Raw genomic sequence first — 26,935 nt, 5'->3', positions numbered from 1 at the left:
TTATAATAATACGTTGTAGTGTATATTTGAAATATGTACCCTTAAAATCCCTTATCCAGTACTTTATTATTCTTCCAGGTATGCAAGTGTGCCTAGGCACTCCTGCACATACAGCTTCACATCTGCAGTGTGAGATCATTTAAGGTAAGGTTTCTCAACTCCAGTCCTCAATGCGCCCCAACAGGTCATGTTTTCAGGCTCTCCATTATTTTGCACAGGTGATTTGATCAGTTTCACTGCCTTAGTAATTACCACAGTTGTTTCACCTGAGGGAAATCCTGAAAACATGACCTGTTGGTGCGCCTTGAGGACTGGAGTTGAGAAACACTCATCTAAGGCACTGCAGCCTCTGGCTGATAGTCCCCCCAGATTTGGTGATGTCACTACTGTGCTGCTCACTGTTCTCCTTGCTGGAGAGGAAACTGTACCCGAGGACCTGCAGTTCAAGGATCTCCCTGCTCCATCCATTCTGCGGATCTGTGTTTCCTCCACCTCTATCACTACCGCCATATAGCCCTTGGGCTTTCACACTGGAGTGAATGGAGCCGCTTTTTTCAGGCGCTATTTTTAGCGATGTAGCGCCTGAAAAATGCTGGCAGCGTGAAAGGGGTCTAAGGCCATCATTTATGGTTAACGCTAAATAGATGACATGTGAAGACTTTTAAAGCGACCCCTATGGACAATTTAGGTAGCGTTGTTCACGGCACATGCAATTTTAAGGCTTGAGATGTTTGGTATGTATTTACTGGACATAACCCCATTTTTACAATATTGTGATTATGTGCTGAAATTTTTATTTTAGTGAAAATATGTGTTTGATAAATAGCAACTCAAATATCGAGCAACATAGGTAATGGCGATTGCCCCCATTTTATTCTACAAGGTCTCTGCTTTCAGAAAATATATAATATTGATATGTAAAATGCATCATACAATGTTAATATAGAAAATGCAGATTTTAGCATGTATGTGAAAAATAAAAAAAATTGCTCCAGTAGACAAGTGGTTACAGATACAATATAGTAACATTGTTTCAAATGATTTGGAGAGGAGTTTGGCTTCTTCCCACAGAGATCAAAATTTTATGAAACTTTTTTCCCAAAAGATACATCCAGACACTAATAGAAGGTGTAGGTATAATCAGTTCTCACTTTAAGACCCCGATTACTGAATATTCAGTTTAGTCTGGAAGTCTCCTTTAAATTGGTTGTAAAGGCAGAAGGTGCAGTCTATGCATTAAAGAGGAAGTAAAGCCCAACTAAAAATAAAAATAGACCCTGCAAGGCAAAGGCATAATGAGCTAGTATGCATAGCATACTAGCTCATTATGAATAACTTACCTGAGATGGAAGCCCCCGAAGCGACCCTTGTTGTCCTGCTCCGACGCCGCCATGATACCTGGAGTGACTTCCGGGTATCGCGGCTCGGGCGCTGTGACTGGCCGGAGCCGCGATGACGTCACCCCCGCACATGCTTGTGGGAGCCGCCACTAACAGCATAATTGCTCAGTGCGCCTGCGTGCCGCTGTCTACGGCGCCTGTCATTTGCAAATATCTCCTAAACCGTGTAAGGTTTAGGAGATATTTCTTGGACCTACAGGTAAGCCTTAATCTAGGCTTACCTGTAGGTCAAAGTGGTCTGTAAGGGTTTACAACCACTTTAAGATGAAATACCTTCTGTGTGCAGAAGCCCCCTCAGCCCCCCAAATACGTACCTGAGCCCCATCTAGATCCAGCGATGTGCACGACTGCCTCAGCCGAAAAGGCAAGCTTCCTCCTGATTAGCTAAGACACAGCAGTAGCGCCATTGGCTCCCGCTGCTGTCAAAGTCAGTTAGCCAATTAGGAGAGGGTTGAACCGGGGCTCTGTGTCTGAATGGACACATGGAGCTGCGGCTCGGCTTGGGTGCCACCATAGTAAGCTGGTTGCTGTGGGGGGCACTCGACAGGGAGGGAGGGGCCAGGAGCGCTGAAGAGGGACCCAAGAAGAGGAGGATCGGGGCTTCTCTGTGCAAAACCACTGCACTGAGCAGGTAAGTATAACACGTTTGGTATTTTTATAGGGGGAAAAAAAATAAGACTTTAGTATCATTTTAGGAATCCAATTTTAAAAATGTGAGCATGGCCCCAACAACCAATCAGGTTGCTCTCCGCTACACTGTTACCAGCAAACCGCGTTTTGCACCCCTCCTTCCCCCAGAGGTCTTACCTGAGCTGTGGGAAAGATCGGGACAGCAAACTGAAGTAACCCCTGAACCTGGATTTGCATCGTGTTGAGAGATTTCTGGAAGACGTTTAAAGTCTGGAAAGAGAAACCAAAAATCTTAAAATGATACAGTTACTCATTTTTTATAATTGTTTATAATTTTCTGAATCTCCACTACTAACTTACAGGATATCTGGCATAGACAGGCATTGGTAAAAAAAAAAACATCAGAGTTTGCCCCTGGAGGAGGGTTGAAACACGTCAGCGTACTTCCGGTTTATGCTAACCAGTGACGCAATTTCCGCCTCTGTGGAGCGCACGCCACACAGCGGCAGACTTGGATGTTTTTTCTTCTTGGAAGTGTTTGTTGGAAGAGTTTGCTGTGAAATCATCCGGCATATCCCCAGATCATTGCCTTTTTGATCCCAGACTGCGAAGCTGAGGATCTAATATTTCTGGTGAGTAGGGCCACCGAAGGGGGAGTCACCTTTGCACTTTTTACAGAAGCACCAAGCACTTTACAAATTTAGTGAATATTATTTTGTTGTTTTTTTTATGTTACAAATACATTGATGTATAAAGCACCATTCGCTCGGAATTATATTGTTTTATATAGGCTGCTAGCGCTGTCTCGTACTTTATACAGTTCGGATTTTGCCTGGGGCTTTATGGTCAACAGGATGAAAATGGGTGTGTCTTAGGCTACCGGTTCTCAATAAGTTTGAATCTGATTTGTTTAAGGTATTCTCCTCATTATCCAGTCAAAGTTAGTGTGCTAAACAAGATAGTGTGTTAAACAATAATAACTTACTACTGTAATAAACCTTGTGGCCTCTTGCGGCCAGAGCTTGTGGGCCTCTCCCAGCCAGAGCTTGTGGGCCAGAGCTTGTGGGCCAGAGCTTGTGGGCCAGAGCTTGTGGGCCAGAGCTTGTGGGCCTCTCCCGGCCAGAGCTTGTGGGCCAGAGCTTGTGGGCCAGAGCTTGTGGGCCTCTCCCGGCCAGAGCTTGTGGGCCTCTCCCGGCCAGAGCTTGTGGGCCTCTCCCGGCCAGAGCTTGTCGGCCTCTCCCGGCCAGAGCTTGTCGGCCTCTCCCGGCCAGAGCTTGTCGGCCTCTCCCGGCCAGAGCTTGTCGGCCTCTCCCGGCCAGAGCTTGTCGGCCTCTCGCGGCCAGAGCTTGTCGGCCTCTCGCGGCCAGAGCTTGTGGGCCTCTCACGGCCAAAACTTGTCGGCCCCTCCCGGTCAGAGTCTGTGGTCTCCTTGGTCAGAGTAGAAGTGCCAGGCTGGAAGCAACCCCAGAGGATGTCCAACTCCTGCCAGAGATCACCGCTATTACAGATTGCAAAGTCAGAGTTCTAGAAAGGAAATGGGTCATCCTCTGTGGGGGCTTCCAGCCTGACACTCCTATTCAAACAGAGAGAATACAAGGGAAACCTAAAAATAAAGCCATTGCTGAGGGATGGGGCTGCACTATGATAGCAATTGGTTATTTTAAAGGAACTTTTTTGGAGATCAGTCTGGAGGTACATTTAAGTGGTAAGGGCAATAAACAGTGCAGGAGGAAGCAGAGATAAGTGGCCGTACATCCGGGGTACCGAGTATACATGTGCAGTGATTTGGTAGACACTAGAATACTGCTGAGAAACTCTGTCCCGGGGAGAAATCACACACAGCCTAAACCACGGCCTCGGCTGCTCCTGGCTGGGAGTGAATGATAAGAAGAATCTGTAGCAACAATGTCATAATATAACAGAGCAATGGAAATTCCTTATGCTGGTGGCTCACCTGCTGGAACGGGTTCTTCAGGCTCTGGCTGCAGTACAGGTAGTAATGAACCACTTCTAAAAGGAGGAAAACGACAACATTGGTATGCAGAGACATGGGGGGGAATCAAACAGATAAAGAACGGGAGAGATAGAAAGAGACAGATGGATGGAGAGAGAGACAGTAAGATGAATGGAGATGGTGAGAAGACAATAGAGGAACAGAAAGAAAACAGACAGATGAAGGGAGACAGATAACCTTAACTAGATAGACCATTAAAATTTATGAATGCTATGGATGGATAACCTTTAGCTAAATATATACATACTGTGGATGGATAAACCGTAGTAAAATAGATATGATGGATGGCTGACAAACCCTAACTAAACGTATAGATAGGTTGGATAGATAAACCCAGGCTAAATGTATTAAGTGTATATATATATATATATATATATATATATATATATATATATATATATATATATATATATATATATATACACACACTTAATTAATTTAGTCTGGGTTTATCCATCCAACCTAAGTGTGTATATATATATATATATATATATATATATATATATATATATATATATATATATATATATATATATATATATATATAGATGATGCATAAACCTTAGCTAATATAGATACTGTGAATTGAAGGATGGATGGTTAAATCCTGGCTAAATATTTAGATACTGTGGATGGATGTGTGAATGGATAGAACCTAGCTAAATATTTAGATACTGAAGATAAATACTCTAAATGGATGGATGGGTAAACTCTGGCTAAATAATGGATGGATGGATGGATCGATGGGTGGGTCAGTACTTTTAATAGAGCTGGCTTTGTGCACAGTCATATTGGAATTAAAAGGGACCTTTCCAAGATGTTGCCATGAGGCTGGAAGTGGAGGGGAAGGTTAGAATAGCTGTGACCCAAAAGAACATTTGTGAGGTCAGGAATGGATGTTTAGATGAGAAGACCTGGACTCACAATCGGGGTTCCAATTCACTCCAAAGTTGTTTAGTAGGGTTGAGGTCAGGGCTCTGTGCAGGACACAGGAGTTCATCTACACCAAACTGGTCGAACCATGTCTTTAAGGAACTGGTTCAAAGTGGTCAACCCATGTCCACATGGTGCTGGTCCAAATTGGTCAACCCATGTCTATAATGTCTATGTATGTTGAAGGATTACCAGGACCCTTCACTGAAGACCCCTGAACTTCATCATTTAGGGGGGGTCACATATACAAAATCGGTCAACCCATGTCCTTATGGAACTGGTCCAAATTGGTAAACCCATGTTTTTATGGAACAGGTCAACCCATGTCTTTATGGAACATGTCCAAACTGGTCAACCCATGTCTTTATGGAACAGGTCCGAATTGGTCAACCCGTGTCTCTATGGAGCTGGTCCAAATTGGTCAACCCATGTCTTTATGGAACTGGTCCAAACTGGTTAACCCACGTCTTTATGGAACTGGCCCAAACTGGTCATACCCATGTCTTTATGGAACTGGTCCAAAGTGGTGAACCCATGTCTTTATGGAGCTGGTCCAAACTGGTCAACCCATGTCTTTATGGAACTGGTCCAAATTGGTCAACCGATATCTCTATGGAGCTGGTCCAAATTGGTCAACCGATATCTCTATGGAGCTGGTCCAAACTGGTCAGCCCATGTCTTTATGGAGCTGGTCCAAACTGGTCAGCCCATGTCTTTATGGAGCTGGTCCAAACTGGTCAGCCCATGTCTTTATGGAGCTGGTCCAAACTGGTCAGCCCATGTCTTTATGGAGCTGGTCCAAACTGGTCAGCCCATGTCTTTATGGAGCTGGTCCAAACTGGTCAACCCATGTCTTTATGGAGCTGGCTTTATACTTGGGGGGGGCAATCATGCTAGAACAGAAAAGGGGTCTTCTCCAAACTGTTACCACAAGGCTGGAAGAGTACAATTATTGTCCATAATGTCTTTGTAAGATGGAGGATTACCAGGACCCTTCACTGGAGACCCCTGAATGCCATCATTTGGGGGGGGGGTCATATATACAGTATATTTAGTCATATAATGTATTTTAAGTCATGTGACCGTTTTAAGATTTTAATGGCTCTCACTGCTGAAAATAACAGTTGATAAGCTTACAGTACTGGGTCATGGGGCCTGAGAACCTTACCTGCGCTGATCTGATCCTGGGTCATATTCATGATGAATTTGTCAGGAGCCACACAGAAATCACTGGTACCCTGCAAGACACAAACACATCATGTCACTGTTCCAGCTCACTGAAATAGGAATAAAAAAATAAATAAATAAATTTATCAGGCCAAAATCACCAGGGTAATTAAAACTTTTGATCAGGATCATTTGGGTAGTTTCTGTTGTCATTATGATTTAAAAAGACTAAAAACAGTTGATTGATAATAAATGGCTTCAGCCAAACACTAACCATGAGCTATAGAAAAGTTTTTGTTCTATCCTGCACCCCCCCCCCCCCCCCACCACTCCTGTGTTTTGCTTTGCGATTGGACCTCTTTAGCAGAAACTTTCAAGGCAACTCTAGTTGACTGGCAGCTATGCTGAGGCTTTGACACTTTCAGAGGTATTGAGCTGGAATATGCTAACAGATCAATAAATGAAAAAAAAAAAAAAAAAAAAAAGACCTGACTTATCCCGGGTCAGTTAACCAATTAAGGACCGAGCCTGTTATTTACAAGTTAAAAACTGTTTTTTTTTTTTTTTTTTTTTTTGATAGAAATTTTCTTAGAACCCCCAAACATAATTTTTTTTCCTTCTAACACCCTATAGAATAAAATGGCGGCCGTTGCAATACTTTCTGTCACACCGTATTTGCGCAGCGGTCTTACAATCCCACTTTTTTTGGAAAAAATACACTTCTTTTAATTAAAAAAAAAAAAGGCAACAGTAAAGTTAGCCCGATTTTTTTTTTTATATTGTGAAAAATAACATTACGCCGAGTGAATTGATACCCAACATGTCACGCTTCAAAATTGCGCCCGCTCGTGGAATGGCAACAAACTTTTACCTTTAAAAATCTCCATATGTGACATTTTAAAACATCTACAGGTTGCATGTTTTGAGTTACAAAGGATATCTAGGGCTAGAATTATTGCTCTCGCTCTACCGATCGCGGCGATACCTCACATGTGTGGTTTGAACACCGTTTTTATATGCAGGCGCTACTCAAGTATGCGTTCGCTTCTGCGCGTGAGCTCGGTGGGACGGTGTGCGCTTAAAAATTATTTTTATTTAATTTACCTTTTATTTTTTATTTTTACACTGTTCTTTTAAAAAAAAAAATAATAATTCTGTCACTTTTATTCCTTTTACTTTGTAATTGAAAAAAACATGACAGGACCTCTTAAATATGAGATCTGGGGGTCAAAAAGACCTCAGATTTACACTAAAATGCAATAAAAAATAAAAAAATAAAAATAAAAAATTGTAATTTAAAAAAATAAAAATAAATAAAAAAAAAAAAAAAAAAAAAAAAGTGTCAAAAAGACCTCAGATCTCATATTTGCACTAAAATCCAAAAAAAAAAAAAAATAAAAATGGTCATTTAAAAATGTATTTAAAAAAAATGGCCCTTTAAGAGCTATGGGTGGAAGTGATGTTTTGACGTTGCTTCTGCCCTGCAATGTTATGGAGACGGTTAGGGGCCATCTTCCCCTCACTCATCTCCATGCCAAGGAAGGAGCGACAGCTCCTGTAAGCGGCGGAGGGCACGAAGAGTGATCTCGTGGCGAATCCGCTGCAGAGACCACTTTTCTATGAAAGCAGACTGCCGGCTGAAATAGAGGAATACCGGGGTTATGGCAGCTAGCTGCTGCCATAACAACGATATTCCTCTTCAAATTTAGGATGTATATCGGCGTGCGGCGGTCTGTAAGTGGTTGAGCATTGAATCCAGAGGATCAGCATGACAGCCAGGCCGCCAGCATTTTCAGTCTCTAGGTCTGTGTGATCTCTGAGTGTTTTTTTTTCTTTGAATTCCTCCTCCATGCAGATTTCTCCGGCACAATTGTCAGATGCTTTCCCTCCTGCGGCCTTCTCCTTAATAGAAAACGGTGTCATAATTCATTTTCCCCTCCTAACGGCGGCAATCTCCCACCAACAGACAGATTACACGTGGATCAGACCTGACGCCCGCGTCTGGCCGGGGAGATTCAATTAGCAATGAGTGGGGGGAATTGGATACGCTGAAATGCACCTGACAGCAGAATTGGAGGCCGCCAGTTTCACGGTTGCGGTGTTAAATCGGTGGTGATGGGCCACATAAAGAGACGCAGACAGTTCCCGTAAAAAAAAAAAAAAAAAAAATTGGATGAAAGTTGCAGATTGCCCTTCTTCCTTTAGAGGGCGCCGCACTCGCACTGTTTTAGATTTTAAAGGTTTGCAAAAATCTCACAAAAGCTTTAACATGTAAAAGTCATTTTACAATCCTATTAAATCTGCAGATATCATTGGAACAATCCCTGGTGATCCTGCCATGAAGGCTCTTCTTCAGGCGCTTCCTGTTATAGGGCGACTACATAATAGCAAAATTAGGGACACCACACAGATCAATCACATCCGCTGGTAACCCAACAGAGGCTTCAGCTGCAGTCCCTGCATCTTGGCGCCTCCCCCCCCCCCATGTTACCCTGACTGGCCTTAGTCGTATAGCATAAGGGGGTATGCTGACCACCAGGTTAAAGGGGGGAATGCCTATCGGCAGCAAATGGGGGTAGATTGACTTCCAGGGTAAGAGTGACACACTGACCACCAGGTTAAAGGGACTAGGTGACCACCAGAATGAAATGTAAGGGGGCACACCAGCCGCCAACACAGGGGGGCCCACCAGCGCAAGGGGGCCCACAAGTACAGGGGGGCCCACCAGCGCAAGGGGGCCCACAAGCACAGGGTGGCCCACCAGCACAAAAGGGCCCACCAACCACCAGCACAAGGGGGGCACACCTACAACGTGCACAGGGGGGGCACACCTACAACCAGCACAGGGGGGGCACACCTACAACCAGCACAGGGGGGGGCACACCTACAACCAGCACAGGGGGGGGCACACCTACAACCAGCACAGGGGGGGGCACACCTACAACCAGCACAGGGGGGGGCACACCTACAACCAGCACAGGGGGGGGGCACACCTACAACCAGCACAGGGGGGGGCACACCTACAACCAGCACAGGGGGGGGCACACCTACAACCAGCACAGGGGGGGGCACACCTACAACCAGCACAGGGGGGGGCACACCTACAACCAGCACAGGGGGGGGCACACCTACAACCAGCACAGGGGGGGGCACACCTACAACCAGCACAGGGGGGGGCACACCTACAACCAGCACAGGGGGGGGCACACCTACAACCAGCACAGGGGGGGCACACCTACAACCAGCACAGGGGGGGGGGGCACACCTACAACCAGCACAGGGGGGGGGGGCACACCTACAACCAGCACAGGGGGGGGGCACACCTACAACCAGCACAGGGGAGGGCACACCTACAACCAGCACAGGGAGGGGCACACCTACAACCAGCACAGGGGGGGGGCACACCTACAACCAGCACAGGGGGGGGGGGCACACCTACAACCAGCACAGGGGGGGGCACACCTACAACCAGCACAGGGGGGGGCACACCTACAACCAGCACAGGGGGGGGGCACACCTACAACCAGCACAGGGGGGGGGACACCTACAACCAGCACAGGGGGGGGCACACCTACAACCAGCACAGGGGGGGCACACCTACAACCAGCACAGGGGGGGCACACCTACAACCAGCACAGGGGGGGCACACCTACAACCAGCACAGGGGGGGCACACCTACAACCAGCACAGGGGGGGCACACCTACAACCAGCACAGGGGGGGCACACCTACAACCAGCACAGGGGGGGCACACCTACAACCAGCACAGGGGGGCATGCTGAACACCAGCAAAAGAGGGTGCACCAACCATCAGCATATAGAGGCACATTGACCACCAGTGTAAGAAGGCACACCAGCCACCATGCACAAGGGGGCATGCTGTCCACCAGCACAGGGAGGCACACTGATCACCATAATGAGGTATGCTGAACACCAGGGTAAGGAGGCACACCAGCCATCATTATAAGGGGGCACACTGACCACCAGTATAAGGGGACATACTGAACACAAGAAAAAGGGGGTGACTGAACCATTAGCCTATAGAGGCACATTGACCACACCAGCATATAGGGGTATGCTGAACACCAACAAAAGAGGGTGCACCAACCATCAGCATAAAGAGGCACATTTACCACCAGTGTAAGGAGGTGCACCAGCCACCATGCACAAGGGGGCATGCTGTCCACCAGCATAGGGGGGCACACCGACCACAGCATAAGGGGGCATGCGGAACACAAGCAAAGGTAGCGCCAGCCAACCATTGTATAGAGGCACATTGACCACCAGTGTAAGGGGGTGCATAATGAGAAATGCTGACCACCAGTGTAAGGGGGCACCCTGACCACTGGCTTAAAAAGATGTGCCAACCAGAGGCAAAAGGCAGCATTCTGACCACCAGTTTAAAGGGAAATGCCGACCACCAGAGTAATTGCATAGTCCTACCCCTGCACTGTATATTCTGCATAATCCTAAAATCTATAATTACATTTTTTTTTACAGTTTGGGATGCTTTTTTCAGATAGATTTCCAGGCCCTGATTGATCCCACTAAGGTTGAGAATCCCTGCCTTAGATGATCTCACGCTGCAGATACCCAACAGACGATCAAGGACCCAGGAAGAATGAGGCTATTTTTCCAGAAGGAATTCAAGACAAAAAGGTAAATCTTTAAGGGTCCCATAAGATGGGAAAACTTACATTTTTTAAATTCAGCGTCTTAGAGCGATTTTCCGGCTTTTTTGGAGCGTTTTTGCATGCAGCCTTTTTGGGCTTTGGCATTTTTTATTAGCCAACAGAGAAAATTATCTGTTGCATCATTTGTTGCTAGGTATTTCAGCTTTTTCAGCTTTTCCATTAGCTTTTATTTATTCTTTTATTAATATTAATTTATTATAATTGTTTTTTCGTTTAGGGTAAGGGGTTCAAGTTTAGTTTAGTTTAGGATTAGGAGCTGGAGTTAGGGTTATTGTTATTTTATTTTTAATTATTATTATTATTATACGAATAATAATCAATTAATAAAGGTAAAACAAATAAAAATCATAAAAAATAAATACATTCAATAAATGAATACTAAGTAACAGATAATTAACACTTAACTTTAACCCCTTAAAAAATAAAGTAATAATAAATGACTAAACACCCTAAATAAAATAATGAATAACTAAACACCCTAACACAAAAAAATATCATCATTAAGAATGTATTTTTTTTTTAGTCTTATTTTATTATTATTATTAATAATAATACTACATTTCATATTTTTTAAGGTTAGAGGTTATTAATGTATTACTCTATTATTCTACTTATTTATGAAGATTTTTTAGTTATTTGTGTATTTTACATTTATTTATGTATTAGTATTTTTAACTTTTTTTTTTTTTTTAATTGGAGCAGAAAATCACACAAAAACGCGCAAAAAAGCGCGAATGGCACGTTTCCATTCATTTCTATTGGAATACAAACACACCAAAAACACCCACAACTTGTTTGAGCTTCAGGCGTTTTAGAGTGGAGAGGTGAAACCATCTCCACAGAGAATCATTAATTATTTTTTTTTAATTCCCCTCCAGCGTTATGGCGGTGTGAATGGGGCCTAAACCTTTACTGCGCCGCTTTACCACCCCCATCTGCCTGCAAGAACCCCTGAAAATAAATAAATAAAAAAGGCTTTGTGTAGAGTTCTGGGCTGGTCTAGGTAAATGTGGAGTTTCCCTTTAAGCCCTAATATAATGAAGCACTGTAAGCAGAGACTGCAGATGTAATAAGGAGAGACTATGGTAAGGACGAATAAAAATCACCCCCAGAGACACTTTATATATGGATACTCAAGTATTCGATTTCTTAGATTCAGATAAGAAAAAAAAAATTTCATCTTTACTTCCCGCTTGCCATATTCAGAATGCTATATGAGATATGGTTGTCACCTATAAAATTACCGCTCATCAGCATTTCAGCGTCCTTGATCAATATTTATAGGAAAACAATCAGCGGGTGATATTTTTTGCTCTCCTTGAAAATGATCCCAGATCGAGCAGTGAAGGGTTGAGCGTTCGGTTGGCTCTGATCCGGTCTGCACTGGGATTATATGCTGATCCGCGGTCTTTGACATTTTTCGCTACCAGTGCCCTTTAGGCCTGAAGATTAATTAAAATACCAAAACCAAAGCTAGGACACTGGAGAATAAAACGGTGGTTGTTCCAACTTTTATTTGGTAGAATAAAAAAATAAAAAAAATTTGTGAAACAAAAAAAAAAAAAAAGATAAAAGGTTGTGCCAAGTAAATAGATTCCCAACATGTCGGGCCTTGGCTGCACCGTTAAGGGCAAAGTCACACCACTGTGATATTACAGGGTAAGGCCTCTTTCACGTGATCTGATTTTTGACAGCGCAATTTTCTGTCTGTCACATGGGGCAGCCCCACTCGGTTGCTCCTTTTCAGGCGACAGGCCTCGGGTGATTTTAAAAATTGCAGCAGAATCACATCGCACTTGGGGTGCCATTAAAGGTGAACGTCACCCAGTGGCAGCCCATCCATTAGGGGCGCAGGGGCAGAGCCACCCTCTTCATGTGTCTGCCGGACGCATTGGTTTCTAATAAGCTTCAAAAAAGGATGGGCTCGGGGCGCAGAGCACTGCGCCCTGAGCCCACCCAGTTGTGTGACAATAGTGAATGAATATTCACTATTGTCACACTGATTGATCTGCTGGCCAATCAGGAAGTGGGTCCTGAGATCCGTTTCCCGACTGGACGAAAGGAGAAACCATCCTATTGGCCAATGAGGAGGAGGAGGAGGAGATGGCTTCCGTGAAGCCGAGGAGATGCAGGGGAAACCCGACCGATGGAGGGAAGACGAGGGGGAGACTGAAGGAGGAAGCTGCCGCCGCCTCCACATGTCAGTTCAGGGGCAACACAGAGTGAGTGAGCCAGCGACCGGTGTGGGTATAATGCATGGTGCGGGCTGGAGTGACGGTGGTGGGTTGGGGGGGTCCGTGGTGAGGTCAGTCTGCTGCACCTCCCCGACCGATTGAGCACCGGCCTCCACTGACGTCACCCAAGCAGGTGCCGCAGGTTGTGCTGTGACTACCATGTGACTTCGAATCGAGGGCGGCATCACGATAGTTCTGCCAGCAATTCCAAATCATGAAGTGTGAGTGGAGCCTTCAAGACAAATGTACCCACAATGCACGGGTATACATGGTGGTATGCTTGCTTCCACATCACAAGGCACACAGCTGCACTATAGTGCACCACAATATGCACTGTGGTGCGCTGCAATGTCAAAAAATCATTACAGTTTAAATTAATGAGCCATCTGTTGCAATGCACAAAAAACGCACCGAAAAATTGCAATCCAACAATGTCATTTGACCTTAAGAAGGACAGCAGAACCGGAGAAAAGGAGCGACCGTGGAGGACCGGTCACCAATACTGAAACCGCCCCCGGAGGAGGGTGGCAGGAAGGTGCATGAAGGTCAATTTTACTTTAATTAAATCCTCTCCTGGAAAAACTAGAATGATTAGCTGCTGGGGGGAGATGGGGGCACATTGGGCTTTTGTGGCCAGCCAGGAGTTGGGCTTTAAAGTAACATATTAGGACTGAGGCCCTGTGCACGGCCCTCTTACAACCGGCTTACATAAGTAATGATAAAGGCTCCATTAATCCCGCCCTGGGGTTCAACTCACCAACACAACCTAAATTTAGCAGCAACTGTACATCAAAAATAACTACATATCAAGTATCATGGGATTATCATGTGCAGTTCATTCCTCTGCAGTAACAGGCTGTCCATTTTACTCATGTGCTGGGGTGAAGATACAACGCGGAGAGAGAGAGAGAGAGAAGGGTCCAACAGCCCCTCCCCCACAGCACATGCCAAGCATTTACTGCCTGGTGCCCCGGGTCCTGATGCCATGTTCCTGTGCACCCCTCGTGGTTGTCCAACCTGGCGCTATATGAGCATTAGAAGGGTACCACCCACCGTACTATGCAAAAAGGGACGGTGGTGAAAAGAATCATGGGTGGTGCTCTGTGCTGGGCTACATATACATCTGTTCTCTGCACCCTGTACCTCAAACCATCTAGCAATGGTCTCTGATGAAAGGGGGACTTTATCTTCATATATTCTTGAGATCAGACTGGGGTTCTCAGTCACCCTGTGCCCCTAATAGACACAGGGTCACTTACACATAGGAGGGGCTAGGGGAGCTGGACAAGGAGTTTCCAAAGCTCTCCAAGAGAAGCTGGGTTCCACAAGCCCCCCGCCCAAAGTGACTCCCATCACACCCTGCACATTACATACATATTGCAAAAGGGAATGGTGGTGAAATGAATCACAGCTGGTGATGTGGCTGCATATTTCTGACCTCTGCGCTCAATAGGTTACATACTGCTGACCCCTGCACTATGTACATTACGTATATATTTAAAAAGGTGATGAAATGAAGTGGTACCACCCCCCCGGTTGCTCGGTCTGTCAAACCTGACAACCCCTCCGTCGCTCACAGCAAATCCATCCATCAACCCCGCACTGCGACCCGAGCCCACCCTTTTCTAAAGTCAAATAGAGACTCAGGCTCTGATCACATGCTTAAAAAACAAAACAAAAAACAAACATTTAAATACATGCATCCAGCGCCCTGGATATAGATTAGGGGGGCGCCCCTAATGGAGCGGCCACCACTAGTGAAATGATGGTGGTGCTGTAGCTGCATATACATCTGCACTCTGTATGTTACATACTTCTGACCATTGCATCTTTATTACACACTCCTAGCCCCTGCACTCTACATTATGTACATACTGCAAAAGCAGATGGCGGTACAATCAATCATAGGTGGTGCTATGTGCCAGTTTGCATATACGTCGGACTTCTGCACTCTGTACATTACATACGCCAAACACCTGCACTCTGTACATTAAATACACCAGACACCTGCACTCTGTACACTACAAATTTCTGACCAGTCCAGTTCCAGTACGAGTGCAAATTTTGCCACAGCGTGCTGTGCGCACCTTCTCATTTTTCTCCTCTGGTTGCATCCATATCTTCTAATACGAGAGAGCTGAAACCTCCAGGGAAAAAAAATGTATCCATGCCCCCTGCCATAGCGCAACATTGGCACCTCTATTGGCCGCTGAGCCACACTGCGTTTAGAGTGCATCTAAAGTGGACCAGGGCTAAAAATTTGGGAAAATTCAGAATTTCGAGCTGCCAGCAAAACAGGAAGCGATGGGGAAATATTTCCAAAGGAAAGGGAGGGATTTCCTCTCACTTCCTGTTGTGTCTACAGGACAGGAAGTGAAGGGGAATCTCCCCAATGGCATAGAGATGACAAAAAAACAAAACAAAAAAACAGGGGTTATAACCATTAGATACTTTATCCCCAAAAAATAAATAAATAAAATAAAAAAAGGTTTTGGCTTTGGATAGAGTAGAACTCTAAATCAACCGATAACAAAATATGGCAAAACATAAGCGCAGGATGGCCGCCAATATATACTGAGCACCACTCAACCCTTTCCCAAGGGTTAGGACCCACAATAATGATATTCAGCGGTGAAGGCCCCTTCCAGTGATGCACGGCGGGCAGCGCCCTTTCTGGAGGCGCCCCCGGTGCTCTAATCAGTTAATTGATAATCTAAGTGATGTATTACCAGCTAAAGGTTTTATGTGCAATCAATACGTCTCAAGGCTTCTCGCCCAGATGGTCCTCGTTGAGTTCCCATGGAGGTGGCGGCATGTGGGGGGCTCAATTAGCGCAATAGCGGCTTGCGATGCGCGGCCCTGGGGGTGACACAATCCACTCAGAGGAACATGGGAGAGCCCAGGCCACAGATGGGGCCCAAGAACAAATCTCATTTATCTTCCTCTAACCGCATCCCAGGAAAAATAACGATGGGGCGAGAGAAATGAAATCAGATTGTATGCCATTATAGGTAAAAATGCCATCTGTAGATTACTTGGCGCACGCCGTACTTACCTAAAACCTGAATATACTACAAGGTAGGGATACAAAAAAAAAAAATCTAAAAGTATACACTCACCGGCCACTTTATTAGGTACACCTGTTCACTTGCTTGGTAACACAAATTGCTAATCAGCCAATCACATGGCAGCATTCAATGTATTTAGGCATCTAGTCGTCTTAACATCTAGACGTCTTACCACATGCAGCTTCAGGCCACACCCCCTAACTTTCATACACTAAGCAAGAAGCATGTAGATATCACAAGTAAATATGGCCGCCCCGACCGACATACTACCTGTGATGATCCTTGTTCACTTAGGCTGGCCATACACTATACAAACTGATTGTACAATCGCCTTTAGAGTTACCAAAACTTTGCAATATAATGGCAATCCACAATTTATTCAATTGGTATGAAAAAAAAAGACAGGCCTTTCTTCTACAGAGTTTTTAGTGGTGGAGCTAAAAGGAGATTGTACAATCCAATTGTATAGTGTATGAACAGCTTTAGATGGATAGACCTCTATAATCTGCACTCTGCTTGATACATTGTAATATGACAGATTTTATACTTTGTATCCTAAATGGGTTTTATACTTTGAATCTGAATAGATTTTATACATTTTATTATCATAAATGTTATACTTTGTATCCTAAAATATTTTCTACAATTATAATAAATGTTATACTTTGTATCCTAAAATATTTGATAAAATTATAATAAATGTTATACTTTGTATTTGAATAGATTTTATACTTTGTATCATAATATTTATACTTTGCATGATATATGATATATTTTATACATATTATAAAAGATTTTATGCTTTGTATCCTAAAATATTTTATACATTATATTATAATAAAGGTTATACTTTGTATCCTAAAATATTTTATACAATTATAATAAATGTTACACTTTGTATCCTAAAATATTTTATAAAATTATAATAAATGTTATACTTTGTATCTGAATAGATTTTATACTTTGCGTCATAATATTTATACTTTGCATGATATATGATATATTTTATACATATTATAATAGATTTTATACTTTGTATCCTAAAAGATTTTATACATTAAATTATAATAAATGTTGTACTTTGTATCATAATAGATTTTATACTTTGTATCCCAAAATATTTTATACTTTGCATCCCAAAATATTTTATACTTTGCATCCCAAAATATTTTATACTTTGCATCCCAAAATATTTTATACTTTGCATCCCAAAATATTTTATACTTTGCATCCCAAAATATTTTATACTTTGTATCCCAAAATATTTTATACTTTGTATCCTAAAAGATTTTATACATTATATTATAATAAATGTTGTACTTTGTATCATAATAGATTTTATACTTTCTATCCTAAAATATTTTATACAATTATAATAAATGTAGTACTTTGTATCCTAAAAGGTTTTATACATTTTATTATAATAAATGTTATACTTTGTATCTTAATAGATGTTATACTTTGTACCATCATTTTTATTCTTTGCCTCATAATAGATTTTATACTTTGTATCTTAAAAAATGTTATGCATTATATTAGAATAAATGTTGTACATTGTATCCTAACAAATATATTATACTTTGTATCCCAATAGATTTTATACTTTGTATCCTAAAAGATTTTATACTTTGTATCCTAATAGATTTTATACTTTGTATCCTAATAGATTTTATACTTTGTATCCTAAAAGATTTTATACTTTGTATCCTAATAGATTGTATACTTTGTATCCTAATAGATTGTATACATTTTATTATAATACATGTTATAATTTGTATCCTAATAGATTTATTACAATTATAATAAATGCTGTACTTTGTATCCAAATATGTTATACTAGGGGTTATTTACGAAAGGCAAATCCACTTTGCACTGCAGGTGCACTTGGAAGTGCAGTCACTCTAAATCTAAGGGGTCGATCTGAAATGAGTGGAAGCTCTGCTGATTTTATCATCCAATCATTTGCAAGCTAAAATGCTGTTTTTTTATTTTCCTTGCATGTCCCCCCTCGGATCTACAGCGACTTTACTTCCAAGTGCACTTACAGTGCAAAGTTGATTTTCCTTTAGTAAATAACCCCCTGTGTATCCTAATAGATTTGATAAATTTTATTATAACGTTATACTTTGTATCAAAATAGATTTTATAAATTATAATAGATTTTATACTTTGTATCATAATTATTATTATACAGGATTTATATAGTGCCAGCAGTTTGCGCAGCACTTTACAATGTAAAGGGAGACAATACACCAACAGTACAATTCAAAACAAGAGGGTTAGAGGAGCCCTGCTCCTGCAAGCTTACACTCTAATGCCCCATACACACGGTCGGACATTCCGACCATAAAATCCATCGGATTTTTTCAGACAGATTTTTGCCGAAACTTGTCTAGCATACACACGGTCGCACAAAGTTGTTGGAAAATCCGATCGTTCAGAACGAGGTGACGTACCAAACGTACGATGGGACTACGTAGAGGCGAGTAGCCAATAGCTTTTGTCTCCAATTTTTTTCTGAGCATGCGTGGCACTTTGTGCGTCAGAATTCTCTACACACGATCGGAAAAAGTCTGATCGGATTTTGTTGTCGGAAAATTTTAGACCCAGCTCTCAAACTTTTTTTGTCAGAAATTCCGACAGAAAAAGTCCGATAGCGCCCACACACGATCTGATTTTCCGACAACATAATCCGATCTGACTTTTTCTGTTGGAATTTACGACCGTGTGTAGGGGGAATAAGAGGGAGGGGCTGGGGAAACAAAAAGGTGGGGCTGCAAGGGATGAACTGATGAGGGGAATAGAAGATTCAGTGGTTAGCTGGAGGCAGGATAAGCCTAAAAGTGGACAAAGTAGGAGATAACCGGACAGATTGGGTAGTGAGTTCCAGAGGATGGGAGAGGCTCTGGAGAAGTCCTAGAGACGAGCAAGGGGGGAGGAAACAAGGGAGCTAGAGAGCAGAAGGTCTTGGGAGGAGCAGAGAGGACGGTTTGTATAATAATAATAATAAAATAGATTTTATACTTTGTATCCTAAAAGATTGTATACATTATATTACAGTGAAACCTAGGATTGCGAGTAACGTGTTTTACGAAGCGTTTCGCAAAATACGAGCCATTTAAAAAAAAAATAATCGGACTCGCTTTGCGGGATTCAAGCCGCTGGAGTGTGCAGTACTGCATTTGACCAGGAGGTTATATATATATATATATATATATATATATATATATATATATATATATATATATATATATATATATATATATATATTATATATATATCTCAAAGCGAGTTTCCCCCATAGGAAATAATGGAAACTCTGATAATCCGTTCCACAGCCACTGCTTGTCAATGCAGTACCGCATGTGGCCAGAGGTGCGGGGGCTCTCTGAGACAGTGTTTCCGAGCATCACTGGCGCCCCCGCACCTCTGGCCGCATGCGGTACTGCATTGACAAGCAGTGGCTGTGGAACGGATTATCAGAGTTTGCATTATTTCCTATGGGGGAAACTCGCTTTGATATAAGAGTGCTTTGGATTACAAGCATTCCTCTGGAACAAATTACGCTCATAATACAGTATAATAAATGCTGTACTTTGCATAGTAATAAATATATGTTATACTTTGCATCCTAATAAATATATGTTATACTTTGTATCCTAATAGATATTATAATAAATGTTATACCTTGTACCCTAATAAATGTTATACCTTTATCATATTAGATTTTATACATATAATAATAGATTTATACTTCGTATTCCTAACAAATATATTATACTTTGTATCCAAATAGATTTTATACTTTGTATTATAATACATTTTATTAAAGATTTGATACTTTGTTTTATAATAGATTTTATACATTTTATTATAATGTTATACTTTGTATCCTAATAAATGTTATACTTTGTATCAAAATAGATTTTATACATTCTACTATAATAGATTTTATATTTTGTATCCTAAAAGATTTATACATTATAATAGATTTTATATTTAGGATTATAATCAATTCTATACATTATATTATAATAGATTTTAGACTTTGTATTATAATACATTGTATACATTGTTTTATAAGAGATTTGATACTTTGTTTTATAATGGATTTTATACATTGTATTATAAGAGATTGGATACAATTTTTAAAAATAGATTGTATGCATGGTAATAGAACAAATGTTATATATTGCAACATATTGTATACATTATATTCATAATGGATTTTATGCCTGGCGGTGACAAATTTTATACCTTGTACGATAACAGATGGGTGTCCCGCTCGGATGATGACACGCAGTCAAGTACCATCAAGGACAAGTAAGTGGACATTGTGAATTAAATGGACACGTCGTAATCTATTTAAAACCCCCCAGAGAGATTCCCGAGAAGACAAAGTGAATCTCCGCTATTAGACGCTGACCCTGCGACACCGCGGGATGCTGCACAAAGAGCCGCGGCACTCCTGGGGGGGGGGGGGCGTGAACAAAAAGGGACCATCAGCGGGATGTCAGAGCGGGAGAGCCATTAATAGCGGCACGCCGTCCTTTCTCTCTGGAAAGAATAAATCACAGATCCTTCCCAAACACTGAATCCATCTCGTGGAGACGGCGCCCACATTTCTAAGATGGATTCTGACATGTATTATTATTCATTAAATCTGATACTTAGTAAAAAAAATTCCCTCCAGATATCGCCAATCTTTGAAATTACCTGCAGACATGGCTCCTGCACTGTGCAGTCACTACGGAGTTCGTGTCATTCCAGGTGTATTTTTTTTATTCTCTACCGATCAATCCCCCCAACAAGCAATCAACCAACAAAAATTCATAAACCTGCTTATTCATAAATCGGGGGAATTCAATAAAGCCCTAGAGACACTTTTCTGGCAGAACGCCCCTTTCTGTAGCTTTGTTGACACGTGCGGCAGATTCAGGAAAGCCCTTGAAAGTGCAACTTTCACAAAATAGAAATACTTCTGCACCAAATGCAAAATTAATTACTTGCAGATAGTAGATAATGAAGCTGAAGGCAATTATACTAACTTTAAATTGGCGTACAGAGACATTCAGAGTGCCCGTCTCTGTATGCTGAGTTTTTTTTTTATATTTGCCGCCATTACCGCTTCTTCTCCTCCTCACCTGGGCCCTTTACTCTAGAGATAAAATTATCGCTCCTCCTCCCTCCGCTAACACATATGCACATTTTTTTAAATGTATTAACACTGAGCAGGTATCTTTTTTGATAGGTTCCCAATCCCAATTTCTTACTTCTCATCTAAGCAAGAAAGGCGTCTCCTCATATGTCCCGGGAGGCTGCAGAGACCAGGCCCTACTTCCCGGGAGGCTGCAGAGACCAGGGCCCCACGGTCCCGGGAGGCTGCAGAGACCAGGGCCCCACGGTCCCGGGAGGCTGCAGAGACCAGGGCCCCACGGTCCCGGGAGGCTGCAGAGACCAGGGCCCCACGGTCCCGGGAGGCTGCAGAGACCAGGGCCCCACGGTCCCGGGAGGCTGCAGAGACCAGGGCCCCACGGTCCCGGGAGGCTGCAGAGACCAGGGCCCCACGGTCCCGGGAGGCTGCAGAGACCAGGGCCCCACGGTCCCGGGAGGCTGCAGAGACCAGGGCCCCACGGTCCCGGGAGGCTGCAGAGACCAGGGCCCCACGGTCCCGGGAGGCTGCAGAGACCAGGGCCCCACGGTCCCGGGAGGCTGCAGAGACCAGGGCCCCACGGTCCCGGGAGGCTGCAGAGACCAGGGCCCCACGGTCCCGGGAGGCTGCAGAGACCAGGGCCCCACGGTCCCGGGAGGCTGCAGAGACCAGGGCCCCACGGTCCCGGGAGGCTGCAGAGACCAGGGCCCCACGGTCCCGGGAGGCTGCAGAGACCAGGGCCCCACGGTCCCGGGAGGCTGCAGAGACCAGGGCCCCACGGTCCCGGGAGGCTGCAGAGACCAGGGCCCCACGGTCCCGGGAGGCTGCAGAGACCAGGGCCCCACGGTCCCGGGAGGCTGCAGAGACCAGGGCCCCACGGTCCCGGGAGGCTGCAGAGACCAGGGCCCCACGGTCCCGGGAGGCTGCAGAGACCAGGGCCCCACGGTCCCGGGAGGCTGCAGAGACCGGGCCCCACGGTCCCGGGAGGCTGCAGAGACCGGGCCCCACGGTCCCGGGAGGCTGCAGAGACCGGGCCCCACGGTCCCGGGAGGCTGCAGAGACCGGGCCCCACGGTCCCGGGAGGCTGCAGAGACCGGGCCCCACGGTCCCGGGAGGCTGCAGAGACCAGGCCCCACGTCCCGGGAGGCTGCAGAGACCAGGCCCCACGTCCCAGGAGGCTGCAGGGAGCTGACTGACTGTTTAAAAAATGGGGGTGGTTCCTCTTTAAAGGAACCCAAGTCATCCAGTTAGGGTGTGGATATACTGATTCCTTCTGACTAAAGTGAAATCTGTTTAGATACAAGGGGCTACCTAACCCTTCACCCTGCACCACCTTACTATAAAGACGTTGCGTGTCTTCAACAGCCAGATGCTGAAGACTCGGCCAAGTTCAGAAGCCAGTGGGAAGCCGCATTCCAAACGCACTTTTCAGACTCTCAGTGAGAGAATGCGTTTATTCTAGAGCACAAATGTTCAATCACGAGACTACAAGAAAATTCACATAAATGACTTTCGCAATGGTATGCAACACCAGTGCAAAGTGGAAAAAAATAGAAAACGGTACCCGATGGCATCGGACTTGTGCTGGAGATGCGTTGGAGGCAAAAGGAGACATGCTGCATATCTGGTGGAACTGTCCTAAGATAACCTCCCTATTGGAGTAAAATCCGTGATTTGATCCTTAACGTCACTGGAGACTAAAATTAAGCTTCCCCCAGCTTGTTGCCTTCTACATATCTCCAACTTTCCCCTGGGGAGATATAAACGATCCCCGACTAAACATCTCCTAAATGCTGCAAAATCCTTGATACCCAAATACGGGAAACTGTCAAAAGTTCCCTCAGAGAATGGGTTTGTACAGTAAACCGGTCGGAGATTCCGACGGAATGTGTCCGATCGGACCGTTTTGTCGGATATTCCGACTGTGTGTTGTCTACATCGGACTGTTTCCGTCTGAGTATCCGACGGACCAAGTTTTCCAACTTGTTGGTAAAATTTTCCGACAAAATGCTCCGATCGGACATACTCCGATCATGTGTAGAGAATTCCGATCGGACAAAGTGCCACGCATGCTCAGATCAAATTCCTACATCAAAGCTATTGGCTACTAGCCTGAACGTAGTCCCGTCGTAACCAAATAACGTCATCACGTCGGATTTTCCAACAACTTTGTCCGACCGTGTGTATGCAACAGTTTCGGACAAAATCTGTCGGACAAAATCCGACGGATTTGGTTGTCGGAATCTCCGACCGTGTGTACAAGGGCTTAGCTATAGCTAATGAAACTTCAGATAAATTCCACAAAACATGCTCTGCTTGGTTCCATTACAAATATTCTGATGCATATGACAGCCCGACAACGGGGTGAATGACCTTCAGGACCTAGACAGACTAAGGCCCCTTTCACACTGGGGCGGTGCGGCCGTCAGCAGTAAAGCGCCGCTATTTTTAGCGGCCCTTTACCGTCGTTTTAGCGGCGGTCTGCGGACGCTAGCGGGGTCGTTTTAACCCCCGCTAGGGGCCGAAAAAGGGTTAAAACCGCCGGCAAAGCGCCGCTGCAGTATTGCCACGCTGTCCCATAGATTTCAATGGGTAGGAGCGGTTTAGGAGCGGTGAATACACCACTCCTTCACCGCTCCAAAGATGCGGCTAGCAGGACTTTTTTCACCGTCCTGCCAGCACACCGCTCCAGTGTGAAAGCCCTCCGGCTTTCACACTGGATTGAAAGGGGCCAGTTTTTTCAGGCGCTACACAGGCGCTATTTTTAGCGCTGGAACGCCTGAAAACCGCCCCAGTGTGAAAGGGGCCCAAGTGAAATCATGCTAGTTTGACCTTTACCGTCTATGGATCCCTGTTGCATTAACCACTTAAGGACCGGGCCTCTATTTTTAGATGTGTTGTTTACAAGTTAAAAACATTTTTTTTGCTAGAAAATTACTTAGAACCCCCAAATACTATACATTTTTTTTCCTAACACCCTAGAGAATAAAATGGCGGTCGTTGCAATGCTTTCTGTCACACCGTATTTGCGCAGCGGTCTTACAAGTGCACTTTTTAAAAAAAAAAATACACTTTTTTTTGAATAAAAAAAAAATAAAACAGTAAAGTTAGCCCAATTTTTTTTTTCATATTTTGAAAGATAATGTTACACCGAGTAAATTGACACCCAACATATCACGCTTCAAAATTGTACCCGCTCGTGGAATGGCGACAAGCTTTTACCCTTAAAAATCTCCATAGGCGACGTTTAAAAAAAAAAAATCTACAGGTTGCATGTTTTGAGTTGCAGAGGAGATCTAGGGCTAGAATTATTGCTCTCGCTCTAACAATCGCGGCGATCCCTCACACGGTTTGAACACCGTTTTCATATTCGGGCGCTACTCAAGTATGCGTTCGCTTCTGCATGCGAGGTCGGCAGGACGGGGCGCGTTTACATTTTTTTTTTTCATTATTATTTATTTTACCTTTTATTTTTACACTGTTTAAAAACAAAAAAAAGTGTGTCACTTTTATTCCTATTACAAGGAATGTAAACATCCCTTGTAATAGAAAAAAGCATGACAGGACCTCTTAAAGAGGAAGTAAACCCTGATGAGTTTACTTCCTCTTTTTTTCCCTGCAAAGGTAAAGCATAATGGACTACTATGCATCGCATAGTAGCCCATTATGTGTCACTTACCTGACACAGGAGCCAGCGAAGTCGCCGCTGTCCCCTGTAGTCCGCCGCATCCATCTTGCTTGTGGCGTCTCGCAGCTCCGCCGAATGACAGCGGCGAAGCCGCGATGACGTCACTCCCGCGCATGCGCACGGGAGTCGACAAATGCGGCAGCTCCATTCTTGGAACTGCCGCGTTTAGTGCGCCTGCGCGCCGTAGACAATGGTGCCCGTTTTCGGGCAAATATCTCCTAAACCGTGTAGGTTTAGGAGATATTTCTTGGACCTACAGGTAAGCCTTAATCTAGGCTTACCTGTAGGTCAAAGTCGTTTGTAAGGGTTTACTTCCTCTTTAAATATAAGATCTGGGGTCAAAAAGACCTCAGATCTCATATTTGCACTAAAAAAAAAAAAAAAAATAACTATTGTCATTTAAAAAATTTATTTAAAAAAATGGCCCTTTAAGAGCTATGGGTGAAGTGACGTTTTGACGTCGCTTCCACCCTGCAGCGTCATGGAGACGGGTGAGAGCCATCTTCCCCTCATCTCCAAGCATAGCCACGGGAAGGATCTGATGAGGTTGGCGGCGGGATGGGGGGGGCCCTCTCCCGCCACCGATAAAAGTGATCTTGCTCCGAATCTGCCGCAGAGACCACTTTTACCTTGTATCCGACCACCGAACACGGAGATACCGGGGTTATGGTAGCTAGCTGCTGCCATAGCAACGATTTCCGTCCTCAAAGTGAGGACGTATATCGGCGCTCGGCAAGTGGTTAACAAATCCTTACCGATGACCCCCTTAACGGGTGAATTCTTGTTCCCTTCTGTCCCCCCTTTCCCCCCTCCCAGTGAATTTTTTTATTTTTATTTTATTTTTTCTCTCTCTCCTCTTTTCTTATTTTAACAAGAAACTCTACCCCCTGCCTCTGCGTTGGGGGCAGCAGTTGGTTGTACATTTCAAAATCTGTCATTTTTACATCTATACAAAAAAGAATGTGTGCATTTCAACCTCACCTACTATGTTATGTTACAATTTCTACGTAGGGCCATTTATTTTTTTTAAATAATATTTTTTAATTACCTTTTTTATTTTTTATTGCATTTTAGTGTAAATATGAGGTCTTTTTGACTCCAGATCTCATATTTAAGAGGCCCTGTCATGCTTTTTTTTTTTTTTTTCTATTACAAGGGATGTTTACATTACTTGTAATAGGAATAAAAGTGACAATTTTTTATTTATTTTTTTAAAACAGTTTAAAAATAAATAAAAAGGTAAAATAAATAATAAAAACGAAAACGATGCCAATGCTGTATTAGCTTTAGTTGTTGCCTTTCCTTGCTTAAGAAAAACTTTCATTGTAAAAAACAAAACAAAAAATAAATAAAAAAAAAAAAGTTAAAAAAAAAAAAAAAAAGCAGAGGAATGGGAAACTTACCACAGCGGAAGATGTGTCAAGTGCCAGAGAAGTCCAGCTCAGCAGCATGGTCATCAACCCGAACAGCAGCATCCTGGAATAAAACAGAAAGACTCGGTTGCCATGTAACGCCATTCCAAAATCACTGCACACATTTTATTCATTTCATCTAGCCGCGCGAAGCCTATTTACTACAATCAATGCTTGTGTCATGGCAAAAAATTGTGGGAAAAATAAAAATAAAAAAATCATAGTATGGATACTAATGACCTATCTCCTTGACGCTAGGAAAAAAACTGAAGGCGCGTTAGCAGATGGAGGGTTGTCCACCAGCAGGAGCCAACCCTAGGCTGTCTTTTTATGTGTTGTACCTAGCATCCTACTCCTGCAGGTGGCACTATAACCTTGGGGTCAAGATCTACTGATCTTCACTGCGTCCATCGATAAACAGAATGGAAAACTGATTTTGAGTAGTTACGATAGTTGAGCTTGGAACTACAGCCACAACCTCTTTTTTTTTTTTCAGTGCCTTTTACGTTTTTTTTTTTTTTATTGCTATTTGTGTACCTACTGG

General features: G+C 43.6%; 1 protein-coding gene across 1 annotated transcript in view; it reads right to left on the bottom strand.

The window, feature by feature from the left end:
* The window catches only part of TTYH2 (tweety family member 2), a 131,630-nt gene that overhangs the window by 27,981 nt on the left and 76,714 nt on the right, over positions 1-26,935 (bottom strand). Inside the window, exons 6-9 of the mRNA XM_077458696.1 lie at positions 26,383-26,455; positions 6,146-6,215; positions 3,985-4,040; positions 2,208-2,300 (exon numbers count right to left, since the gene is read on the bottom strand). Coding sequence (XP_077314822.1) covers positions 2,208-2,300; positions 3,985-4,040; positions 6,146-6,215; positions 26,383-26,455 — 292 coding nt within the window. The remainder of the gene's footprint in view (positions 1-2,207; positions 2,301-3,984; positions 4,041-6,145; positions 6,216-26,382; positions 26,456-26,935) is intronic.

This window comes from Lithobates pipiens, unplaced genomic scaffold (assembly GCF_037356315.1).
Source record: "Lithobates pipiens isolate NorthernLeopardFrog02 unplaced genomic scaffold, aLitPip1_a1.2 Scaffold_28, whole genome shotgun sequence".
Taxonomy (NCBI): Eukaryota; Metazoa; Chordata; class Amphibia; order Anura; family Ranidae; genus Lithobates; species Lithobates pipiens.
This window is presented reverse-complemented; position numbering and strand designations above follow the sequence as displayed.